At 31.9% G+C, this 26,662-nt stretch overlaps 1 protein-coding gene across 9 annotated transcripts; it reads left to right on the forward strand.

Annotated features, from left to right (window-relative positions):
• The first annotated feature begins 10,276 nt into the window (after positions 1-10,276).
• On the forward strand, positions 10,277-16,351 carry LOC114401961 (40S ribosomal protein S12-like). Of its 9 annotated transcripts, XM_028364526.1 has the most exons (8): positions 10,277-10,768; positions 11,007-11,070; positions 11,374-11,562; positions 11,727-11,842; positions 11,935-12,006; positions 12,740-13,294; positions 15,551-15,634; positions 16,301-16,351. In XM_028364526.1, the coding sequence occupies exons 1-5, from the start codon at positions 10,641-10,643 to the stop codon at positions 11,936-11,938; spliced, it is 501 nt and encodes a 166-aa protein (XP_028220327.1). In that variant the 5' UTR covers positions 10,277-10,640; the 3' UTR covers positions 11,939-12,006; positions 12,740-13,294; positions 15,551-15,634; positions 16,301-16,351. The 9 variants fall into 9 exon arrangements, 4 of the variants coding, with proteins under 4 accessions (XP_028220327.1, XP_028220326.1, XP_028220329.1 ...); XR_003664378.1 differs by lacking the exons at positions 15,551-15,634; positions 16,301-16,351 and adding an exon at positions 14,749-15,055 and having other exon boundaries at positions 10,892-11,070; positions 11,363-11,562; XR_003664379.1 differs by lacking the exons at positions 15,551-15,634; positions 16,301-16,351 and adding an exon at positions 14,749-15,055 and having other exon boundaries at positions 10,892-11,070.
• The last annotated feature ends 10,311 nt before the right edge of the window (positions 16,352-26,662 follow it).

Consider the following 26,662-nt stretch of genomic DNA (forward strand, 5'->3'; position numbering starts at 1 on the left):
AGATATACTCCGCTTCAGCAGTGGATAAAGCAACATTGTTTTGTTTCTTACTATGCCATGAGACAAGAGCCGATCCAATGAATTGACAAGTTCCACTTGTGCTCTTTCTATCAGTTTTAGATCCGGCAAAATCAGAATCAGAATATCCTATTAAGTTACATGTTGAATTCTTAGGATACCATAATCCTAAATTGATTGTACCTAATAGATATCTCATGATTCTCTTTACTGCACTCAAATATGATTGTTTGGGGTTGGATTGAAACCTAGCACACATGCATACACTAAACATAATATTAGGTCTACTAGCAGATAAATAGAGAAGAGATCCGATCATACCTCGATATTGTTTTATGTCTATAGACTGACCAGATTCGTCTTTATCTAAGTAACAGCTAGTGCTCATTGGTGTAGACATGTGTTTTTCACTTTCCATCCCAAATCTTTTGATCAATTCCCTGCAGTACTTGGATTGATTGATGAATATACCTTCTTGAGTTTGCTTGATTTGTAATCCCATAAAGTACTTTAGTTCTCCCATCATTGACATTTCAAATTCACTTTGCATATCAAGGGAAAACTCCTTGCACAATGAATCATTAGTGGATCCAAAAATTATATCATCAACATATATTTGAACCAACAAAATATCATTGTGCTTTCTCTTTATGAATAATGTGGTATCCACTTTACCTCTAGAGAATTCTTTTTCTAGAAGAAAATTGCTTAAGCGTTCATACCACGCCCTAGGGGCTTGTTTCAAACCATAAAGAGCCTTTTGTAATTTATAAACATGATTTGGTTTATCCGGAATTTCAAAACCAGGGGGTTGTTCAACATATACCTCTTCTTGAATTAAGCCATTTAGAAAAGCACTCTTAACATCCATTTGATAAAGTTTAAAATCCATTATGGATGCATATGCTAAGAGAGAATTCTTCTTCCATTCTTCTTATTCAATGAGATTGGTTAAGAGACTGTGAGTCTCTTGTTGTAAAGCATATGAACACAAGGGATGGGTTGTCCCTGTGTGGTTCAGACTTTGTAAAGGATTTTACAAAGATAGTGGAAATCTCAAGTGGGTTGCTTGAGTACTGGACGTAGGCACGGGTTGTGGCTGAACCAGTATAAAACTGTGTTTGCATTCTCTCTTCCCTTATCTTATTTATTTTGTTGCAATCAATTGTGTCTAGCATGTTTAAAGAACCTTGTTAAATTGATTGTTGTTGCTTCTTCTACATTCTAAGCCTATCCCTCTTAAGATTATTGAGGCCACAAGGTTTAACAAGGAAGAGAATCTTGTTTTACATTAGTGGGTATTCACTCCTCTATAACCACTATTCTAATCAAGTAACAAATAACAATTATCTCTAGATATTTTCATTATTTAATCTAATTATAATTTAATTCTTAATTTTTAATTATTTATTAATTTCTACATAATCTCTCATATGAGACATTAGTTGTAACACTGATTTCTTCCAATTTGTACACTGAATGAGTCCCAAAAAGGGAATAATCCAACATAGGAAAGAAGTGCACTGAAGGAGGATGGAAGGTTTGCGTATCAGAACCAAAACCAAGTTCTACTGAATCCTTATTAGTCAAATTTGCCACTTCTACTGAATCCATAGTAGTTGAATGTCATTTTTTTTAATTAAGAGTGAGTTTGTTTAAATTAAGAAAAAATAAATTTAAAATAAATGTTTTTTATACAAGTATTTTAAAAAAAACAGATTAAATTTGTTTCTTAAAATAAGTAAAAAGTTATTATTTTTTAAACAAAAATAATAGTTTAAACAAATAAAAACATATAAAATTACTTATTTTATTAAAGTAAACAATGCAACAAATAAGTTTAATTCGACCCTCAAATTTGCACAGGCTGAATTGCATATTTGCTTATTTATGCAGAAAACAACCAAGTTCTGCAACACCACAAACTTCTTTTCAACAGATCTCTGAAATATTCATAGAATTCAATAGCTAAACTAAGTATGGGCGATGAGCATCTTCCACTTAATTTGGCTCCTTAATCAGCAAAAAATTGTTCACCTTCCGTTTACACTAGCTACTAATCTTTACCAAATTTAGCACTAACTCAGGCTATAGAAAATTGCAAAATTCAGTTACTAACACAGTTATTGGATGACTTTTCTTAAAAAATTATAAAATCGCATGTATGACTTATTAGATTAAGATTGAAATCCATATAACTTTCTAACTTTTAGTGAATTTCAGTTAGTAATAAAAAGTTATTTAAAAAGTATACTACAAGCAATTTTTCCATAATATAAGTTAATCTCCATAATTATAAACTCAACTCAATCTTTCCATTATTCGTTGTTATCATCATGTCCTTAGGAATGCCAAGCATACACAACTACTAAAAATAATGAATTCAAGGACGATTCTAAAGATCTTAAAAAGATAATTTTGAACTATTTTTGAAAACTATGTCGTCCAAAGTCAATACTTTCCGTGACGGTTAATTGATCGTCTTTGTATAGGTACATGTCTATGACGGTTTTTTAAATAAATTGTAGTAGAAAAGGTTTTTTTTTTAAAAAAAACATTTGTTTCTAAGATGATTTTCAATTCAAAACCATTTTAGAATGATTGATTTTCTAAGATGATTTTACACTAAAATTGATGTCGTTATTAGAATAGTTTTTCATGCCTATGGCCCATTGCAACCCACCACTTTTTTGTAGGGTTAGAACCAGTGTACATAAGCCTTGAAAGAAAATCATGTCTCACCAAGCATTCAATAAAATAAATAAAAAACAGAAAAAAAATTAAGCACTTATTTAATTTGAAAAGACACGATAGCATCAAAAAAATTCAAAGACTATAGAAGAAACTTTTGATGAGTGGGATGACTGAACCTGATTTTGATATACATTTTGATTAAGAATATCGGAGATGGACTAAGAGAACATCAGGTCTAATAATCCTCTACCAGGAACCTCTTCCTTTTTGTCATTTGTTCTCACCATCTTCCTTGGTTGCGACATTCATGCAAGCCTAGTTATTACGATTCTATTGTAAATATAGCTTTAGGTAGTTATAATTAGTTGTCAAACTGTTATGACATATATGCAACGAAGAACTGCTGAAGGTGTTAGTACAATCTAACTACTGGAAAAAATATGGACCAATAGAAATTTTAGCTGCCTTTACTAAATATGTTGTGAAATTCGAAGACGAGGTGACTGCGACATCGCTAAACAACTGAATGCAATGTTTATTTTTTTGCTTTTTCGTTGATGTAACCTTTATCTGTTTACGGCGTGTTTAAATCCCATAATAGCGCCCCTTTTTGTTGGATTTCCTGCCTCTTTTTTTAGGTGTTATATGATGGAACCAGGGAACAACAATAAATTTTTTGGGTTCCTTGACGTCCAAACATGACAAACAGCGCCCCTCCAATGTCTTACGCCACTCGCACACCCACAAAAAAAAAACCCCAAATATGGATACTTAAACATAAAAAAGAGTTCGATTCCTATTTTTTTGGATTTTCTGCCTTTTTTTTAGGTGTTATTTGATGGAACCAGGGAACAGAAATAATTTTTTTAGGTTCCTTGACGTCCAAACATGACATATAGCACCCCTCCAATGTCTTACACCACTCGCACACCCACGAAAAAAACCCCCAAACATGGGTACTTAAACATAAAAAAGGGTTCGATTCCTATTTTTTTGGATTTTCTGCCTCTTTTTTTAGGTGTTATTTGATGGAACCAGGGAACGAAAATAATTTTTTTGGGTTCTTTGGCATCCAAACATGACAAATAGCATCCCTCCAATGTCTTACGCCACTCGCACACCCACGAGAAAACACCCCAAACATGAGTACTTAAACATAAAAAAAAAGGGTCCAATTCCTATTTTTTTATTTTCTGCCTCTTTTTTTAGGTGTTATTTGATGGAACCAGGGAATGGAAATAATTTTTTTGGGTTCTTTGACGTCCAAACATGACAAATAGCGCCCCTCCAATGTCTTACGCCACTCGAACACCCACGAAAAAAAACCCCAAACATGGGTACTTAAACATAAAAAAGGGTCTGATTCCTATTTTTTTGGATTTTCTGCCTCTTTTTTTAGGTGTTATTTGATGGAACCAGGGAACGGAAATAATTTTTTTGGGTTCTTTGACGTCCAAACATGACAAATAGTGCCCCTCCAATGTCTTACGCCACTCGCACACCCACGAAAAAAAACCCCAAACATGAGTACTTAAACATAAAAAAAGGATCCGATTCCTATTTTTTTTTATTTTCTGCCTCTTTTCTAAAAAAATTATTTTTAATGTAATTCTTACGAACGAAACTCATGATTTTAGCTTCACTTTTTTTTTTAAAAAAAATTTAAAACAGTCCAAAACTTCGCTTAAGGACCAAGATCGGAATCATGATCGATACGTCAGTTAATATCATAAAATAATAAACTGTGCAAAACAAGTCAACTATATTAAACTAAAAAGTGTAACAAATACAAAAAATCATGTCAACTACAAAACAAAAAATAAATACAATAATCAATGTTCTATGTGCCGTCTTTGTCGTGCCCTGACACTTCCATCTGCACTGGCACCCCCTCGGGCGATCGTGAGACAATCCTGCATAATATCATATAACTCTGTGCCTGCAGTGACCATCCTAATCATTAAAAACATTTATTATAAAATTTAAAATAAATAACAACTCATCAAACATTAAACGCGCAAATAATCTTACCACTGCATGTGGAGGGGGGTCAAATGCCACTGGAACCTGGGGGCTGGACGGCTGCATGTACTCCTCAGGGTCTGCGGCAGGTGCATCTCTGGGTTGGTCACCTACCTGGGTCAGTATCATGAATGGGTGAGATATCCGAAAAAACCACTTCATGTAATCCGCAAATACCTGCCCAGGCACTAGACAAAGCTCACCCACAGCTAGTACGTGGTCCGCGAAATGCATCCACCTGTCATCTATATCATCATGTGACAATGAAGCACTAACAGGCGGCGGAGGGATGCTCTGAATGTAACCAAACTGTCGTAGCACCCTCTCCGGTCGAGCTGTGACCACCATAGGACCCCATCTCAGCTGACCCTGGAATGATGAAATCAGCTCAAAGGCCCTAACCCCCCGATACTCAGTGTAAGGCAACCAGGACACATCTGTGACGGTCAAAGCATCACAACGTGCCCAGTACGGTGCTCCTGTGATTCCCTTCATATGCGCCTTCAACGTCAGCCACCGGGAAACACGTGGGGACGTCTCCTGGTATGCATCATCTGTGACGCACTGATGCACACTAGGAAAGTACTCATAAATCCAGCACTACAAAAAAAATGAGGTTAACATAACATAAAAACATGTTTAAATCATAATCGAACATAACATATTTAAAAACACAAAATTTACCTGTAACAGAGTCAGGTACCCCGCAATCTGTCGTGTAGTGGTCCTAGAAGCCTCATCTAACTGGTCATACATATGAACCAGCGCGACAACTCCCCAAGCATAACCACCACTCTGACCCAGGTCGCGAAAAGCGTCTAGGTGCACCACATGAACATATGTTGCACTCTTATTAGCAAAAAGATGTAACCGACCAGGTGCAACAGATAAGCACGAGCTGCTACAATCCACCGCCGGGCCTGACATCTCATCTCATAGATGTCTCGAACCCATCCCAGCCGTACGGATGCCCCACGTGATCGTGCTGTCTCGGCTCTAGCCTCCTCAGCAGACACCTCAAGCAACTCGGTCAACAAAAATATCGTCTCATCCACAGAAAAAGCATAAAAGCTGTGTAACGCGCCAGTGATAGGCAAATGGAAGAGTGACGACACATCATTCAATGTGATCGTCAACTCTCCTACCGGAAGGTGGAAGATGCTAGTCTCGCTGTGCCACCTCTCCATAAATGCGGATATAAGTCCAGGATCGCTAGTAACAACTGAACACCCGATCAGTGGACTTAATCCTGTGGCACCAACCAGTCCTTCAATCTCAAGCACTGGCCTCCCAATCAATGTCACCTTCCTCCCATGTGACACCAACTTCAACTCAGGACGTTCCTGATTTGAAGTACAAATTATACAATTATTAAAAAAAAATTAATGACAAACAAATCAACAATGGCAAATAATTAACAAATTAAAATACTTGTCCACTCCAAACGGCGTGTGCAACATGGTTCGCAAATGATGTCAGCACTGATGGGTCACGTGGCCCACTTGGGAATCCCTCAGCATCATCAGCATGTGACTCCTTAGCACCATCATCACCCTATATGTCCCCAATCATCTCAGGTGCATCCTCAGCCATATCAGGGACATCCTCAGTCATGTCAGGAACATCCTGAGTCATCTGATGAACCCGTTGCCTACGGGCTGATGCAGTAGGCCTACGCCTCTCGAAAACATCAACTGCATCATGGTCATCCTGTCTATCTCTGTCTATAACTCTACCTATAACATGACCTAAACCTTGTGTTCTAGCCATGATCTACAAATCATGTGGAACACGTATTTTTTTCGGTCAAAACATACACAACTTTCTTTATAAAAATAAAACAAGTTTATTTATAAAAAAAATAAGACTAATTTAAATAAAATTATTTGAAAACACACACAACATAATTTAAAAAAAACAACTTCATTTATAAAAAAAATACAACTAATGTAAACATAATTAATTAGTAAACATCCACAACTTAATTTTAAAAAAAAATAAACAACTTCATTTATAAAAAAAACACAACTAATGTAAAAATAATTAATTATTAAACATCCACAACTTAATTTTAAAAAAAATAAACAATTTCATTTATAAAAAAAACACAACTAATGTAAAAATAATTAATTAGTAAACATCCACAACTTAATTTAAAAAAAAAATAAACAATTTCATTTATAAAAAAATACACAACTAATGTAAATATAATTAATTAGTAAACATCCACAACTTAATTTTAAAAAAAAATAAACAACTTCATTTATAAAAAAAAACACAACTAATGTAAAAATAATTAATTAGTAAACATCCACAACTTAATTTTAAAAAAAATAAACAACTTCATTTATAAAAAAAACACAACTAATGTAAAAATAATTAATTAGTAAACATCCACAACTTAATTTAAAAAAAAAATAAACAACTTCATTTATAAAAAAAACACAACTAATGTAAAAATAATTAATTAGTAAACATCCACAACTTAATTTACACAAAAATAAACAACTTCATTTATAAAAAAACACAACTAATGTAAAAATAATTAATTAGTAAACATCCACAACTTAATTTTAAAAAAAAAACAACTTCATTTATAAAAAAAACACAACTAATGTAAAAATAATTAATTAGTAAACATCCACAACTTAATTTAAAAAAAATAAACAACTTCATTTATAAAAAAAACACAACTAATGTAAAAATAATTAATTAGTAAACATCCACAAATTAATTTATAAAAAAAACAACTTCATTTATAATAAAATAAACAACTTTATTTATAAACAAAAAAACATAACTAATTTAAAAATATATAATTAGTAAACATGCACAACTAAAATTAAATATAAAAATAAAACAAAAATGGTAAATTTTTTTTTAAAACATACACAACTTAATTTATATTATTTATAAAAAAAATAGTATTTAAAATAAAATTTCCAAAACACACACAACTTTATTTATAAAAATAAACAACTTCATTTATAAACAAAAAACATAACTAATTTAAAATTAAATAATTAGTAAAATACTCAACTAAAATCATATATAAAATAAACAAAACCAATTAACAAAAATTCATAAAAATAAAATAATCAATCATTTAAAAAAATACAAAACAATATTTTAAAAAAAAAACTTCCGGAAGAAGTAGTTCTTTCGGAAACTTTCCAGAAGAAGTCGCTCTTCCGGAAAGTTCTTCCGAAATATTCAAAGGGCATCCGGAAGAACCCTTCTTCCGGAAACTTTCCGGAAGAACTACTTCTTCTGGGAAGTTTCTGGAAGAAGGTGTTTCGGAAGATTTCCGGAAGAAGTGTTCTTCCAGTTGACCTTTGCTTACTTTCGGAAGAACCCTTCTTCCAAAAATTTTCCAGAACACCTTCTTCAGGAAGTTCCGAAAGAAGCCTTCGCGGGTCTTCCGGAAGACGCCACTGTAACCACTCATTTCCCCATTTTTTCGGCGTCTTCTACCCTAAGGTAAGGTTCCACTATCCTACCCTAAATGCTACAACTATACTGCATAATAAAAGCAATGTCAAGTTAGGGACACCTACCTCGAAGGATTTGCGTATGATCCAACCACAACAAGTAGTTGGGCTCGCGGAGAAGAAGAGAAGACGCGCTCGCGAAGAAGAAGAAAACAAGTAGCGAAGAAAAGAGAGTGAGAGTGGTTTCGAAAGAGGAGGAAAGCTTTTTTAATTTTTTAAATGAAGGGCAAAATGACCCATTCAATAAATTGCTGGGTGCACCTAGCATGTCCCAACCTGCCTGTGTATAAACTGACTGTGTTTCGCCATCCGTAAGCGAAATACAGTGTCTTTTGTCATTTCTCTTGGTGAAATACAGTGTATTTCGCTGTTTCTCCTGACGAAATATGTGTAAAATAGACCCCCAACCAAAAATGTTTCAAAACGAACCCTTATTGAAAATTAGTTTCTAAATAAAACCCTGTGAGGTCAATTTGCTTAACAATGATTATCGAAATTCCGATATACATTTTCCTTTGTTGGGACTTCGCATGAAGTTCAGAAGGATGGGAGGGAGGGGGACTTGGGTTCCTGCCTGCCCCCCCCCCCCCCCCGGGGTCCGTATCTGAGCGCAATGATAAGTCTTTTCTAACCATGTATATCAGGTCGATCTAATATCCAATGATAACTAAGACTTAAAGTAAATTTTAATAAAAATATTATAATGAGATAATTATATAATAGATTTTTTTATTAATATATGCATACTTTTTGTTAATATATGAGATATTTTTGTTTTATAATAACTAATAATAAATAATTTTTTTATGAGTAATTTTGTAGCATAGACAAGTGGTTGGCCTTCATTGTCTCGAAATGTTATTCCCAAGCCCGAGCCAACGTCATCTTTAGTTGCTTCCAGCATTGTTCCCTCGTGTTAGCTTCTGCAATGGCTATGTTATTTTGCAAACAAAGTCTGTTGTTAGCTTGAGCAAGTGCTAGTTGAACTGGAATCACTCTCTGCTGAAATACTAAAGTGTTTCGACACTTTCAGAAAGAATAGTAACAACATTTTACAATAGAAATAATAATAGTAACAATCCTGTAAAAAAAATAGTAACAATATTGAAGACGATAAAAATAATGCTTAATTGAATTTTTTATTTCTAATTTTTATTTTTTTTTGACAAATTTTATCTTTGATATATAAATTTGATGTATTTTTAACTTTTTAAAAAACTTGTAACTTTTATCTTCCCTATTTGAGCGTGACAACATAGAAGTTGGGAATAAAATTTGTCTAAAGATTAAAAAGTTGGGGATAAAATTCTCAAAAAAAATTAAAAAATTATGGGTAAAATTTGTCAAAAAGTAAAAAATTGAAGATAAAAAGTATAATTATTTTAGCATATCATGTCAGCTCTATGATAAGAGTGAAAATTGCTTGTGTTTTAAAAAGTTAAGGATAAAATGCATCAAATTAATTTTTTAAAGATAAAATTCGTTAAAAGGTAAAAATTTGGAGATAAAAAATATAATTAAGTCTAATAATAAAATAAAAAAATATAAATAATGTTAAATATGCTAATAAAATTTTGACTTTAATCCACTTTTGGTACCTGTGGTTTAATGATTGTTCAATTTTGATTACTCAAAAGATTTTATTGCACATTTCGTCTTTCATGTTTGCAAATTTTAGCAATTTTAGTTCATTGTTAGTATGTTGTCATTTTTTTTTACAAAAATTGCTATCTTAAAAAGTTAGTGATGACCCGACATTTATATGTTAACAAGATATTTTAATACTTATGCTTTGATGACCCTAACAATGTGTTGATGTTGGACATTAGTGTTTTTCTATGTATCACTACTAAAAGAAACTCTTTTAAGACCTAGATTTTACTATGATTATATAAAAATTAATTTCATATATGAAACAGTGACAATTTTATAAATAGATACAATTTTTTAAAGACGATTTTCGTACCACCATCTTTGAAAACGCTCTATGACGTGGATTTCTTAAAAAATCGACTTCAAATACTAGATTTTAAAAATGATTTTGAAAAACACATCTTCATCGAAAGGGTTTTCTTAGCCTTTTAATTTCATTCACATTGTCTCTCTCTCACAGGCGCCCTCTCACTCCTTCCAAAACTTAACCTCCTTCAAATCCTCCATCTCTGCCAACCCCCTCCATGCCCTTCTTTCCCTCAGCCCCTACCTCCCCCGTGACCCCTTCAACGTCGCCACCCTCTGCCGTGCCACAATAGTTTGGTTCCGCGACGACCTATGTCTCCTCGACAACGAGCATCCGTAGAGGTACATAACAGAGAATGTCTCGGAACCCAAAAGGAATATCGTTGTTCTGTTCCTGTTGGTGGAGATTAACTCGAGAACCGCATTCACTTGCAACACCTTTTTCAAATTCAAAGAATGATTTACACGAAAGAGATGAAGGAGAGGTTAAGTGGACAGGACAACCGCTATGCATTTATGAACCTTATTTTGAAGGATTCTGGTCTTTTCCACATCAAAAATCTCTTTATCGAGGAATTGGCCTGGTAAGTTGTGTGTGCTTTGTATTTTCTGTAATATTTTTTGTTTTCTATTCAGAACTTATAATGAGTGGCTTCTGATTTCAATATGATGCAATGAATGTACTGGATGTTTGTGGTCCGATAAAGACCGAAGACTAGGGAGAAATGATGTTGATGCTCCTTCTTGTCCTCCACTGCTTAATAATAGTTACTATCAAGATTTACTTGGTGAATATGGAGCCTTTTTTGCAATTGCAAACAGGATTGAACGTTTACACAAAAATGCTTGGATTGGATTTCAGTCTTGGAGAGCAACAACAAGGAAGGTATATGATTGTCTTTCAACCTCATTTCCTTGGAGATCTGCATCTTTATATTCTTTTTCATCTGCGAGTATATTGGATTTGGTTTTAATAAATATTAATGTTATCCTTGTCAATCATTTTTGGTTTGAAGGATGTGGACTCGTGATGCTAATTTTATATTACCTTTTCCCTGTAACTTATTTATAGAGGTATTAATTGTGGGTATAATAAGGCATTTAAAGTTGGAGATTCTTTGTCTAATTAGAGGTTTTGAAATTGTGGATATCAATACTGCCTTACAACTCATGCTTAGAAAATCATTAGCTTATGGTGGTCTTGCACGTGGCCTTCATGAAGGTGCAAAAGGGATCGAGAAGCATGTTGTGCAACTATGTTCTAGCAGAAGACTGTGACCAACCTGACTATGTTAAATTGGCTAAGGCCATTTGTGTAGAGCACAATGTTAGCCTACTGACAATTCTGGGTGCAAAGACCCTTGGAAAATGGGCTGGTGTAAGTGTCATTGGCAGTTGATTTCATTCCTTTGTGGAATTTCATTTACTTTTTTTTGGTCAATATTTAATATTGATTATGACTATTTTATATTTATGCATTCCAATGGATTAATTTATGCCATTGTTTTTGTGTTTTAATTTTGCTGGACTTTCTACCTGTAGTTGTGCAAGATTGATTCGGAAGGAAAAGCTAGGAAGGTTACTGGTTGCTTCTGCAGTTGTGCAGCATTGACAGCAAGCTTGCATCAGTTGAGGCTCGGGTTCTTCTTGCTCCATGGGTAATTGTCTTTAGTTAAATTGGTCAATCATTGTTAGCTTTTTAGCATTCTCCTAGTCCTGATGGTATATTTTGGCTCTTCTCTCTTCATAGTTGAAATATCACGAGACTGGAAGGAAGAAAGAATGCTTGCCACAAGTTGGTCAATGGAACATGATGAACAAGGTTACCTTTTGCTCTAAAAGATTATAGTTTCAGTATAATTTTTTTAAGAGAAAAAAAAAATGAAAACTACTTGTTCCCAACCAAATGTAATTCTTGTTATTTCAATGCAGAAAGTTATAAACGGAAGCACTGCAAGATATTGGGCATGTAATTCTAGTGTTGGGTTTTCAATAATAGGCATGAACTTATTTGTTATAGTCTTATAGACCTTCATTATTGGTATATTAGTATTTTCACTATTTTCTACTTTTTATTGTCAAAGTTCACACTATTTTACTAGATATTCCATAATGTGCGCCTACCCTTTGGTGTATACATTTTTTATTAGTTTTCTGAGTATGTTCACTTCTAGGAATATCTCTTATTCCTGACAATATATGGCTGCAATTTAAACGTGAAAGTTGGATAAGAAGGATTCATGTAATTGAAAGTTAAGATGACCCATGTAAATTGTTATGTAAAACTCTATTTTGTGCAATCAGAAAATTTAGTGAGTTTTGACGGTTTAATCTAAATTGCAAGATACAATTAGCCTTAGACCTGCATATGTCCATGGCTTTGATGCTTCACTATGTTAAAGGCCTTTCTTGATCTAATTTGTATACAGTTAGTTAAGAAGGCATTTTACTAAGTAATCTTTCTAGCATCTTGTCGGTTATGTTCTCTGCATGTCTGACTGTCTTGCTATTCATTTTGAGTCTTGAATCTTAAAGAATTTATATTTTTATTTCAGTGGACACAGTCTTGTGAGAACAATTGTTGGACCAGTCAACCAGATGATCCTTTGGGCTTTATAAATTGGTTTAGGCTCTAACAACCAGTGATTGCATCAATTGGGTAGCTTAGGAAATTACGCCAGTGACTTAGGACTGCATCAAATTACTAAAGCTGATTTGTAACATGTACATAGTGTTTGACTTAGGTTTTTTAGTTTCTTTTAAGAAAAGAAAAAAGTTGAGTTAAAACATATATATATATATATATATATATATATAGAGAGAGAGAGAGAGAGAGAGAGAGAGAGAGAGAGAGAGAGAAAGAAAGAGAGAGAGAGGGATGATTTGAAGCGGTGGGAAATGAGTATTGCTCATGTTACTGGGACTTGCTTTACTCTATTCCTTATGAATTGATGCATTTAGTATCCAGTTGCTTGATTGGAAGCTGACTCTGTTTGTGGCAGCGACTCTGTTGCAATCCCTTTGGAAGAGTTTTGCCTAATCTTTTCCGCATAAACCAATATGTCTCTGGTAGTACAAAGACACGGGAGAGAAAACTACTCTTTTGAATGGTAAGAACTTTGTCTGTCTTGATCTAAGTAATGCATTTTTTTGTTTGATTTATAACTTATATTAGTCATTGATTCAGGCGGTGAATATTTGTACCAATATCATCACAAGAAAAAAAATTCACAATTTAGTGAAAAAATGTTATTTTCTACAAGTATTGTATGTTTTATTATACAAATTTCTTATATTATTTTAACAACTATTTTGGTTTGAAGTTTGGATCTAATTGTCTTTTGTGGAGTATAATTATTATTTACTAAGAAATAACGAGATTTGGTAGACTTTTTTAAATAAATAAAGAATTTCTACTTCTTTATTTCAATCATGAATACCCTCTGAATTTATTTGAATTAAAATCATAGCTAATATTTTTAACAACATTAAATAATTTAATTATTAGGAAAAGAAACTATGTAGTTATTATAAGGAAGATTGGTGCAACATGTATGGCCTCATAGGCCAGCCGGATTCACGTAATAACCAAAATAGCAGTCCAATAAGATTAAAATATATTTTCAATTCCACAACATATTTCAATGTTTAGTTTTAATCTCTACATATTGATATTTTTACTAAAAGTGTTATAGTTTTAGTCCTTCGTTAAGACTAAAAACACTGCTTTTTCATAAATATAAGAACTAGAAATCTATTTCTTCAAGAAAAAAATAATCTATTTGATGGACAAATAAATATTTTACCCATTAAAGTCTAATATGCTGCTTCTTTTAGTTTCTTTTATTGGTGTAGTTGTGGCTCGTGAATATGAAATTTTAGAACTAATAACATAAATCCAAATTTAATTGTTAGATTTTGTCACATTTATTTTTTGTAATGTACTTGCCAATTAATACAAAATTATTCTTATGATTATAAAGATAATTATTATAATAACAAATAAACTTATTACGTACAAAAAATTTATGATTATTATACATATCAAAAGGCTTGGTTGTTGCTGTTGCCTTTTTGTTGATTTGAGTTGGAAGTAATTACACGTGACATATTTTAATTAAAGGTAGTGAATGCTTAGGACACAGGTGAAGAAAGTAAAAAAACAAAAAAAGAAGGAATTTTTAACCTCCACACTTACAACTAACTTTTTTTTAAAAGTCATAATATATTTTGCAACAGGCAAATGTATACCCCTGTTGCTTTTAATCACCTAAAGCAATCCTATAAAAAGATTCAAAACAAAAGAAAACCACATTTGTGTATGTTGCACGATGCTATTTGTTCAAAACACAATCTCAAGGGTTAATACACCAATCTGAGAAAGCAACTCCCCCAAAACTCTCCCTTCTATACATCCACCAGTTCCAGGACACTAACTTAATCTGATAATTTGTATGTTCACATCAATTAGTGTTGTGAAGTGTGCAATTCAATTCCTAATTATCATAAAGATAATCTAATTTTCACTTTCAACATATTTTCTTATATGTTTTTGTAATTGCAGGAGTGCACCAATGTAAGATAATTCAGGTAGTTCATTTACAATTTCTTCACCACAGGTAGCACAAATTTATCATTGCCTGAATGAAACACAGTCCAACACTTGATGTGCTTCACATCATTAATATAATCAACATTTTCTCTTTTCAAGGTTTCTCCAAGTCATTCTCGAATCAACTATAAGGAAGGTGCCTTCTTTGATGGGATTGAAACCACATCATTGAATTATGTCAAAGAAGTCTTCTTTGGATACCATGTTTTGTTGAGTCAACATCTTTGATAGGATTGAAACCACCTATACTTTTTGTTCCCTTTCTCTGTCTCTCCATTTAAAAATTGTCACATTACTAAAGAATTTATCTCTTTTGAATAATAACATTCTCTAGGTTGTTAGTTTTCTCCAAGGTGAAATTTGTTCTACTTCATGGTTTTTTTTCTTTCTAGTTTTAACTTTTAAGTGGTAGCTTAAAATATACAAATTAAAAGATTTTGCTTTTGAATGGAAAACAGAAAAGAAAACATCCATCATTTTTTATTTCTGACCTCATTAAACATTTAAGGAAATGCCTGCAAAATTTATCTGACCTCATTGTAATTTAATTTTAATTATTCTTGTTGAGTTCAGTTAAGTTAAACACATGGTTCAATTAGTATGATTGTTTCTTTTCCCTATTTCCAATGATAGAGACCCTAGATATTTCCTTGATCTAGTTCCAAATCAAATGTGTTTGAAAGTTTTAGGGTCGAAGTTCTCTTAGGTTGAGCAATCACTAAGTGAGTCTTTTGCTTTCTTCAACTGGGTTCAGGCAACATCTATGGAAAATGGCCCTGCAAATCATGAGGCAATGGCACACACCTATAGCATTGCTTTATTATTTTCTCATTCTAAGGTGAGTTTGGTGCTTACCAAGTGCTGTTGTTGCTTATAGATTATGATTAGTAAAGACTACCAAAGTTACTTTGCTCATTTTGTTTAATGTTACTCATTTATAATTACAATTGTTTAAAGACAAATGATAACTAGTGTCTTTTAAAAAAAAAAAAAAAGTAGAAAATTTTATTAGGAAAGGAATCATTTATTATATCAGAAACACAAAATGTTATTAGAACTTTTTATGTAACTAGAAACATTTAATAGGGTATTTCATGCTACCTAACTAGTTCCGTTAGGACACTTATTAACAAGACCCTTGCTTAAATTGGTAATCAATTTAGTGGCAGCAGTTAAAATTTTGACTGGAGTTTTCATCTTTTCAGAAACGAAGAAAAAACAATGCATATTACATTCCAACAACAACAAAGCCTTACATGTATTTTTAAAATTAATGTCAATCACTTTTAATTCAAGTAATATTGCATGATTGATTTTCCTTAAGTGAGACGTACATACAATTTTTTGTTTTATGAAATTCTCTTTTGTATTTTGTTATCAACGTATGCACGTAGTTCAATTGTAGTTAATTTTTTTTTATAAAAAAAACACATTCTAAGACGGTTATCTGAAAAATCATCTTAGAATGCTTACTGATGAGAATCCTGAAACTGGCCAAATACAGGCTAAAGGCCCAAGTGGAGAAGGACGAAGGCTCAAGTGGAGAAGGATAAAGCCCCCGAGTGGAGAAGGATGAAGGCCCAGAGGCAGAGACACTATCAAGACTATTAATTGTTGCTGAAGGCCCAAACTATCAAGGTAATCCTTGTGACGTCTACCCTGACTTATCTTCATTCACCGGAAGTGGCGTCTACCCTGACTTATCTTCCTTCACTGGAAGTGGCGTCATCCAAATCTCTGTAGCCTGTATCAAGCGATCTTCTCCTAGTCAGGATCACATCATCTGGCATCAGAGCTTCAACTCTTGATACAGGTTCTATCCTATCCTATTATTTTTCTTTGTAATTTGTCCAGGTTCGTGTTTTGTCCTTGTTCTGTTATTTGCATTTTTGTTTACATCTTGTTTCCTTCTTGTTTGCATCTTGTGTTCTGTTATTTGCGTTCTTGTTCTTGTTCTTGTCACGCTCTTGTTCTTGTTTCTTGTGTCTTTCACACTTTGTGTCAAAAAAAAAAGTTGTAGAAATTTTGAAAAAAAAATTAGGTGTTTGATCTTTGAACACGAAATTGAGACATTTAGAGGTGTTTTTTTTTTTGGAAAGAAAATCGTGGATCAAATCCCCTTATCTAGATTCTCCTCTGAATTCTGAGCGTTTTGATATATAGTGAGCCTCAAATAGACAACTGTAACAAAAGTTATGAGCATTTGAAGTTTACTTGTCATATCTGTTATCTTATCTGTTTATTTTATTTGTTATCATATCTGTTATTCAAATTAAATCTAATTTGTTATCCAAATCTGATCTGTTATCCAAATCAAATCAAAATTTGTTATCCAAATCAAATCAAATCCAATCTGCTATCCAAATCAAATCCAATCTGTTATCCAAATCAAGTCTAACTGTTAACCAAAATCAAATATGATTTGTTATCCAAATTAAATCTGCTACATAGTCTGTGATAATTAAACTATATGTCCTGTTATATACCTTGTGTGTCTAATTTGATTCATCCAGGAACTTAAGAGGGAGTGAGTGGTAAAAGGCAAGAGTGAAAACATCACACAAAAGCCTATATTGAGAGCATCAAACACGATTGAACTACCATCAAAGAGAGAAACACGTGAGTAGAGTGTGGTGAGGTCCTGAATTTTTTTTTTAATTTACTGCAAAATTCTTTGTTCCTTAATCATGGCAAGAGCTGGTGACAATGGTGGTGTATATCATCAAATGCACGGATCTCAGCGCTTATTTTTGGACGCGATGACTACATAAATGCAACGTTTGTTGAACCGTAACAAAGAAGAGCTCTACAGACGAATAGTCAAATCTTCCTTGTTTAGTCTTAAACCTCTATCCCCTAGAGAAGTGTGTGATGACCAAATCAGAATGAGAGAAAAGAGAGAACAAGAGAAAGAAAATAGTGAGGCACCACAAAGGAATATGAAAAAGAAGAGTGATACACCCGAGGAAAAGAGTGATACACATAAGAAAGAGAGTGATACACATGAGAGAAAATTTAATTATTTTGCAGAGGCGAGTGAAGTGAGAAAAGTGTTACCTGCTCATGAACCACTCAATCTACAGTATTGCAAAGACAGTAAAATTTCTACTGATAATTCTAATGAGTTCACTATTTCTATTTCTCCTAGTGTTCAACCCTTATTGCAGGAATTTAAAAATATCTTTCCTAAGGAGATTCCTCATGGACTGCCACCTTCAAGAGGCATAGAACATCAAGTTGATCTCCTCCCCGGAGCTTCATTACCTAGCAGGCCAACTTACAAAAGCAATCCCCAAGAGACTCAACGTAAGGATGCACATGCCAAAGTTGAGTATGTAAAAAGATTATATGACCAAGTGAATGTTCAAATTGCAAAGAAGAATGAAAACTATACCAAGCAAGCCAACAAGAAAAGGAAGGAAGTGGTACTTAAACCCGGTGATGATCTTGGACATTTGAGGGCAAATGTTTTTCAAGAATGAGGGAATGATGAAAATCCTGAAACTGGTCAAATACAGGCTAAAGGCCCAAGTGGAGAAGGACGAAGGCCCAAGTGAAGAAGGATAAAGCCCCCGAGTGGAGAAGGATGAAGGCCCAGAGGCAGAGACACTATCAAGACTATTAATTGCTGCTGAAGGCCCAAACTAATTTAAAGGCCCAAGTTAAATATGTTTTTAGTTATAATTTTTATTTATTGTAATTTTGGCCCAAACTGTTTAGAAGGCTCATGTCTATTTTTATCTTTTTGTTCAGATACACTATAAGTATTGGTTTTTATTTTCAATAAAGAAAACTTTTGGCATTTTCATAAAATTGGGTGAGAGTTTCTCTCTGGGTTTCTTGTTGAACCAATTATCAGACTTATCAAGGTAATCCTTGTGGCGACTACCCTGACTTATCTTCCTTCACTGGAAGTGGCGTCTACCCTGACTTATTTTCCTTCACTGGAAGTGGCGTCATCCAAAAACTCTACAGCCTGTATCAAGTGATCTGCTCCGTAAGGTTCACCACTTACATTCTAACATTCTAAGACGTTTTTTTTTTGGAAAAACCGTCTTAAAATCCTTAAAATATATTTTTATTTTTAAGAAATATATTCTAAGACGATTCTCTGAAAAACCGTTTTAGAATGTCTACCCTTCTAAGACGATTTTTAAGTAAGAACCGTCTTAGAAATATATCATTCTAAGACGATTTTTAGATAATAATCGTCTTAAAAGGATATTTTTTTCTAATATGATTTTTTATGAAACCGTCGTAGAAAGTAAAGACTTTCTATAACGTTGGCTATGATGATAATTAATAATCGACATTAAATGTGTATTTTAATTGACGTAAAAAATGTTTTATCCAATAGTGTATGTACAATGTTAGTGACACATCAACATATATGTTGATCTATCACATCAATTGTTATGATAGCATGTCAATGTCTTGTTAATATTAACATTTTATGTCAACAATTTATATTAAAAAAAGTTGACAATACACCAACGGTACACTAAAATATTTAAAGTTTAAAAATATAAGGAACCAAATATGCAATAAAAATTTTCAAGAGATTAAAATTGGAGAATCACAAAATGATAGGGACCAAAAGTGATTTAAACCTAAAATTTATAAATAAAACAATTGAGAAGTAATCTAACCCTATAATGAAAGCAAAAACAAATGTTTAAATAACAAAAATAAAGATTCAACAAACTTTTAGTTTTTTTTATTAATTAACTAAAAAATTTATTTGATTGTTCAATAAATAATTTTTTTAGTACTTATATAATAGTTTCTAGCATTTTTTAAAACACTAGTTGAAATAATATTTTTTAAGACACTAACTTCTAGTTTTTTATATTTTATTCATTTTTTTATCCTTAATATATTTATTAAATTTCTTGATCACCCTTTTTAAATAAATTGTGATTTTATTATTTTTTATAATTTTACACTTTTAGTTACTTCAAGAGTTATTTTCATTAAACACTTATAATTTAATAAGTTAATTTTTTAATTTTTAACTAGCAACTTCCAATTAACTTTTCAGTTAGTTTTATCCGGCATACCTATAACATATATTGATAACTAAGAAATGTAATATGAGTTGAGAAATTTCTAAATAATGGATTCTTAAATTATTGACACTGGAACGAATAATGCCTAGTGAAATAATAATCATAATACTAATAGTAAGATTAATAATATTAAGTTAAGAAAAACAATAATAACAAATAATAATGATAAAAAAAACGTTTCTGATTAATTTAAGCAAACAAAGTAAAGAGATTTGAGTTTCTTCACATTCTCCCCTCCACTATCAAGATCCTTTTAGTGAAATACTTTTTTTATATATACAGATTTGAGGAAAATACCTAATTGATATTGATTCTAATAAAAAAAAGTGTAATATATTTACCCAGCACAAAAATAAACCTTGAATATAATGTATAAATTTAATTAAATTAATATAAAACTAATCATTACATATTCCTCAACTTTTTATTATTATTTCTTTTTTCTCTAAAACCTTTAATCCTAAATCCTAAACTACATATATTATTCCTTTTCTCTCCAACACAACCATATATATCTTAAACAAAATACACTATCTAGACACTCTCCACACGAACACATTTTTGTTTTTTTATTTAGAAAGACTTTATGAAAAAGTCTAAAGTGTGTTTAGATGGAGGAATTTAAAATTCTGAGAAATTTTAAATTCTAAGAATTTTAAATACTTCAATTGAAATTCTTTTATTTTCAAAATTTTGTATTTGGATAAAAAAAATTAAAATTATGAGGGTGAAAAAAAATGAATGAAAAAAAAAGAAAAGATATATGATTGGTGTGCTAGTTATACGTGTTCCTTTACGCTCGGACCCGATTGATGTTCCACAATCTCATACGGTGTTTCTTGAAGAAGACTGTAAGAAAAGAATTTCAATTTCTCACCTTTTAGAAGGAAATTGAAATTCCAGATTTTTAGTTGTTTAAAATTCTGTTTTAAAATTCCAAAATTTTAAATTCTTCAAAAAAAAACATCCAAACAATAAATTCTAAATCACAGAAATTCAAATTCTCTGATAAATTACTTTTCTTTGTTAAAATTTTTTAACCAAACATACTTTAAATGCATATGTATATTTTTATCATATTACACCCTTGAGAAGGGATGAAGAATTTTAAATATAATTAAATCCCAAAGTCAGCATTAATCACATAGTCGACTCAAAAAGCCTACATTTGGAAAATATAGTGAGGTCCCACTGCAAAACTAAAAATCCATGGTTGAAAAAAAAATATTGTCATTTGTGTTAATTGCAAACAAAGGTAAAGATTAAGAGTTTATAGGGCCGAGGAGCAGTTTATTATTAGGAACTCTTAATCATTTAAGGACCAGAATATTTATTTTTAAAAGTTGAATCAAATCAAATTAAAACTACATGTATACTTCTTTTTGTTTTACTGCTGGAACTAAATATACTTATAAAAATAACTAAATAATAACATATTTTAGGTTTTAAAAAACGTCATACTGCATTGAGATAAAATCTGAATAAAAACAAGAAAGGAGAATATTCCTTGGAAAAGTGGATGCTGACTCCAATTACTCGCCGGCATCAATGCATCACATTTTGATATTGTTTTATGATATTATTTCCATTTTCTACAAGATAGTGTCAAAGTCATAGCCCACACCTTTCAGAAAGGAAAGGACGATCGTCACTCATAAGTCATAAGTGTGGCTGCTGATAGCCATCTCTTGTTGATTGATCCTTCGCTACTCACACAAATCAAGAAATTCAAGATGACATTGTGTTGAAATGGTCAACAAGTCCATGGCAAATCACATCATTGTTTATCCACATATGTGTGAAAATGGATCACGACCCACGAATATTTTAATTTGATAAAATATAGCTATGGTGTATACTTGGATTACTTTATTGCAAAATTAAAGATAGTTGTATTTTAATCATATTTTGAGAGAATTTATTTAAGAGAAGTGATCATGTTTTTAACAATCATCTTGTGCCCACATGTATTAAGTTGATGAAATTAGAGAAAATTAAATTTTGCCTTAATTTCATTCAACTTGACCCGATTAAGTTTATAATTAATTATTGTAGCTATTAATTAAAACTTTCATTTTAAAATCTATAGAATTTTTTTTATTTACATTGAATGTCGATAAATTATAAATTTTCAATATAAATTATTTTAAACTATTCAATATTAACATTTTTAAGACTCTAGGTTAGATGGATAATTTTTCAACTTGAATTGTACTAGGTCCGTTAATACTTAACTATGTTTTATCACATTGATCCAACTTGGAGGTTGTAACAAGCTAATTTAAATGTTGCAGTACCAGTACTTTGCAAAAATCTTATGCATTACATATGTATCAATAAATATATACATGAAATGGGAAAAAATACGGTTAAAAATATTTTAAAACATTTTACTACTAATAAAAAACAAATATAAATATTTGAAATTTTAATTATAAAAACATTTAAAATATTTTAATTAATGGAATATTATTTCAATAATAATTATAAATATTTCATTATACTTAGTATTGATGGAAGAAAATTGAAAGTTAATCGAAATCATTAAAGAAACTCAAAATATTTTTATTAAGATAAATAATTAAAAATAAAAAACATTGATTTGATTTGGTACAAAAATTAATTTATTAATGCATTCCAAGGATATTCTAAATTTGGGAAAAATTTAAAAATATTATTATTTTTATATAAACCACAATTATCCTTATAAAAATCTCACCGGGAAAATGAAAATAGTCGTTGCATTAGTTTTTACAGAATGAAAATAGAATGGTTAGATGAAGATCGAACATTCTTATAATTTTATCTCATTATATTTTAAAATATGTATTTAGTAGGGGTGGGTAAGGGGGTCAGCCCATCCCGCGTAAATTCGCACTGGTAGTGGACTGGGTCATCCCATCCAGCACTCTTACACGAAATTAAAATATTGGTCCGCCCTTAGCCCACGGACCCCGCGGACCAAATGGATTAGTCTGCGGGCTTATTTATTTTAAAAAATAAATTCAATTTTAAAATAAATATATTTTTTCTCTTAAAAAAATAGTCAATTACACTCAATCTATCTTTAGTAATAAAAGAATGTCCACTAGTTCGACGTGTCACGTTCTAGATTATTTCGGCTTATTTTATTATTCCCGCTTGCACGTGCATCAGCTTCATTTGTGTGCTTCTTCGTTCCAATTTTTCGCGCGTATTGTTGGAGTTTCATTTTGAAATCAATAGCGCAGGCTATGGCGACGCTAGGTTGCAGACCTGGGAGGTCACGTCGCCGAGCCTCAGTTGCATCTACCTACGCTGAGCTTCCTCATCTACTTCATTCCTTCATTTTTCGGTTTATTTCAAATTTCAATTTCAAAACTCACAGCTTTCTTCTCACTAGCTTACAAACCTACGAGGTGACCTGAGCCAACTATCTTCATTATGCACTTCATAGCAAAAATCCCAACTAAATATCAATTGTTGTGTTTCGGTTTCAAACTTTGTGCCTAACTTCCCATTAGTTTTCTTTCAATCTCATCTCTCGGTTCCAGTTGGATGCTCGACAACCTAAACAGGATCCTGCATTTTGATTATCCATTGTACAAAGATTGTTCAACTGTGTTTATTCAACAAGCTAATGCCAATTGGTAAAGGTCATGTTCTGTTTTGAAGATAGATTAATGTTGTTTTATGTATTATAAAGAGCCTTAGTTGTTAGTTTCTATGTGTTTCTTATATTACCACGATTCTATTTGCATTAACATTTGCTCTATTGTGCATTTTCATTTTATGTTGCAGGAAGCTTTTGCAAGTGTCACATTAACAACCTCATCCTGCTTCATAAGTGTGTTTCACTATGTATATGGACTCATTTAGACTAATGGATCTTTAATGACTTTTTGACAATCATGTTTTGGATATTTTAAATTTTTGCAATTGGTGTTGAAAGTTTAATGACAACTGGTATGGATTTAAGGCAATTCCTTTAATTTGTGGTGCTTCTATTAATAATAGTTGGCACGTGTAGTGGTCCTGTTTGGAATAACTGTAATTTGTGTATTTGTGTAACATTGTTTCGTAGGTTGAACTCCATAGTTGAAATAGATGACCAAAAGGAAACTTGGAAGATTGTTGTTTGAGTGATAAACATGAGGGCTATACAAAGATCGCCTAAGTCTATTGTTGAGCTAATTTTAGTTGACAAGAAGACCAGGTTAACTGATTTTTACTGACTATATTGTATGCATTGGTTGTTCATAGTTGTTTATAGCAAATCCTTTTAAAACTATCACTTCACATGTTGATTGTACAGGGTGATAAAATTCTAGCTCAAATGAAGAATGTTGATGTTCAACTCAACAATGTAATTTTTGATGTTGGTCACACTTATGTTATTTAGAACTTTGAAGTAAAAATAATAGTGGTCATTATAAAACAACAAGTCATGGCTTTAAAATTAATTTTGTGAATGCAACCAAAGTCACACCTCATGAAATACCTAAAATGATGTATAACTTCACAATGTTTGATGACATTGTAAGTGGCTCAACTAACACTAACTTTTTAATAGGTAAATTTTTTGGATATGTGATTATTGAACAACTTTACATATTAGTGTCGTTATTCTCTTTAATGTTGGAATTTCTTTGAAGATGTTATTGGTGAGGTTGTTGAGATTGAGCAGTAGAATTTGCATGGCAAGCCAAAGAAAGTTGTATTTATAATGAAAGATGGATGGTATTCATTATTATTTACAAAAATAGAAACCTGGGTCAATTTTAAATGTTAGCTGTATGAATAATTCATCTTTAATGTGACACGGTGGAAGTATCACAAGTTGTCCTTTGTGGGAGTCATTGGCTTTGGAGTTTAAGGATTGTTTTGATAGGCATGTTTATGGTCCTATGGTGTTGTTGCTCAGTCTGGCTAAAATCAAAGAAGCAAGAGGTTATTATTTCATTGTAAATGCATTTTTCTAAATATACATTTCATTTTGAACTAATATAAACTTTTTAGTTTTCTATAGGCATTTATCCTATAGCAATCCATAATTCAATGTATGGTTCTCAAATTTTTGTGAAAACTGACATGAAAGAAATTCTAGAATTCAAGGATCGGTTGGCCACTTCATTCATGATACTTCCATCTATGTTGTGACTTAGTTATGAATATTTTAAATTTATTTATCAATACATATGTTTACTTATTTCATAATTGATCCGACACAGCTAACAACGATTATGTGTACCCAAATAGGCAATCAAATTTTGGGATCTTCAGTGTATTCTCTTGTAGATCACTTTCTGCATAATGCCCATGTGAAATGCTTTGATGAACTTAGCCAATTGAAAAAGGTTAGAGATAATATTTGATACATTCGTTGGGTTTGAAATATTGTAATTCATTTTTATAATGAATTCATTTTTGTTATAGGAGTGTATGTATGTCATTGTGGCTACTATAAGCAAGCTATTGGTAGCCAATGGGTGGATTTATGATGGGTGTCCCAAATGTAACAAAAAAGCTTATGGAGAGGGTTCGTCGTTTGTTTGTGTTGGGTGTGGTAATAAGAGTGCAAGTATAGTTGCAAAGTAAGTTGCATGTTGTGACATGTTCAAATAACAACTTTCAGCGAATGAATTTCGTTATTTATGTGTGTAGTTGTTGATTCACCAATTTGTGCCATAGGTTTCATGTGGATGTCAGAGTTGGTCAACCTCATGATTCTGCTATTTTTACACTATGGGATTGTGAATGTTATGCTCTGATAAAGGAGATTGCAACAGAGATTAAGCTGAAAATGTTGATGAGGTAAAGAATATTGATACTGTGTCTATGTATTCATTTTGCATGGATAATATTGTAGTGGTATGTTAAAAATTAATGACTCTATATATCTAATTACATAGGATGGAGTATTTGATGCAAGAGATATACTGAAAGAACTTGATCGTGTTTATCGAAAAAGATTAGCATTTAGATTTAAGGTTGCCCCTGACAATACACGTCATTCCGTGTCTCAATTATTTGATGATGATGCTTTAATCGAGTTTGTTCTTCCAAAGCTTCTAGCCTTACAACATCAGGTAAGGTTTTTTTAGTTGTTGTCTTGTTTAATTTTCACTCTGTTAATTACTAACTGCCTTGGTTTTTATCTTATTAAGGATGAAGCTTCGCCTTCTATATTGATGATGCATGAGATTAATGATGTTGGCGATAGTGTAAGTTATTTGTTGTTTCCATTCATTGGAGTTTTTTAAAAGTGTCATGCATTTGTAGGCTTTATAGAATAATTTTGCCAATGTTGATCAACTACTTATTTTATTATGTACTATTGAAATGGTCAATGACTAATTGAATATATATATCATATGTTGTAGCAATGTTTATAAGCCAGTGCTGAGTCTGTCCAACGCTACTGGGATCCATCACCGGCTAATCGCATTTTGCCACAGTCTCATAGTCAACTGCATGGAATACCATTCGAAGATTTATCGTCCATACAACTATCCTCAACTAGGCTAGACAAAAAGCATATCAAGATTGAATGATCACCATGAATCACTATTGAAATTGCAGACCTTCCTTATTTTTTTGTTGATTTGAATTAATGTAATCAATTATATGGTTATTTTGAGCACATTATCACACGTATTATGGTAAAATGTGTAAAACATGGACAAAACATTTGTGGATTGTAATATTAATTTAATGTAGTGGCCAATATTTATGTTATATTTTGTGGTTTTGTAATTTTGTAATTTGAGTTATTATATAATTATTTACTAGAGTGTTTAATACGTTGAAAATATAAA

The sequence above is a fragment of the Glycine soja genome, chromosome 20, assembly GCF_004193775.1.
Source record: "Glycine soja cultivar W05 chromosome 20, ASM419377v2, whole genome shotgun sequence".
NCBI lineage: Eukaryota > Viridiplantae > Streptophyta > Magnoliopsida > Fabales > Fabaceae > Glycine > Glycine soja.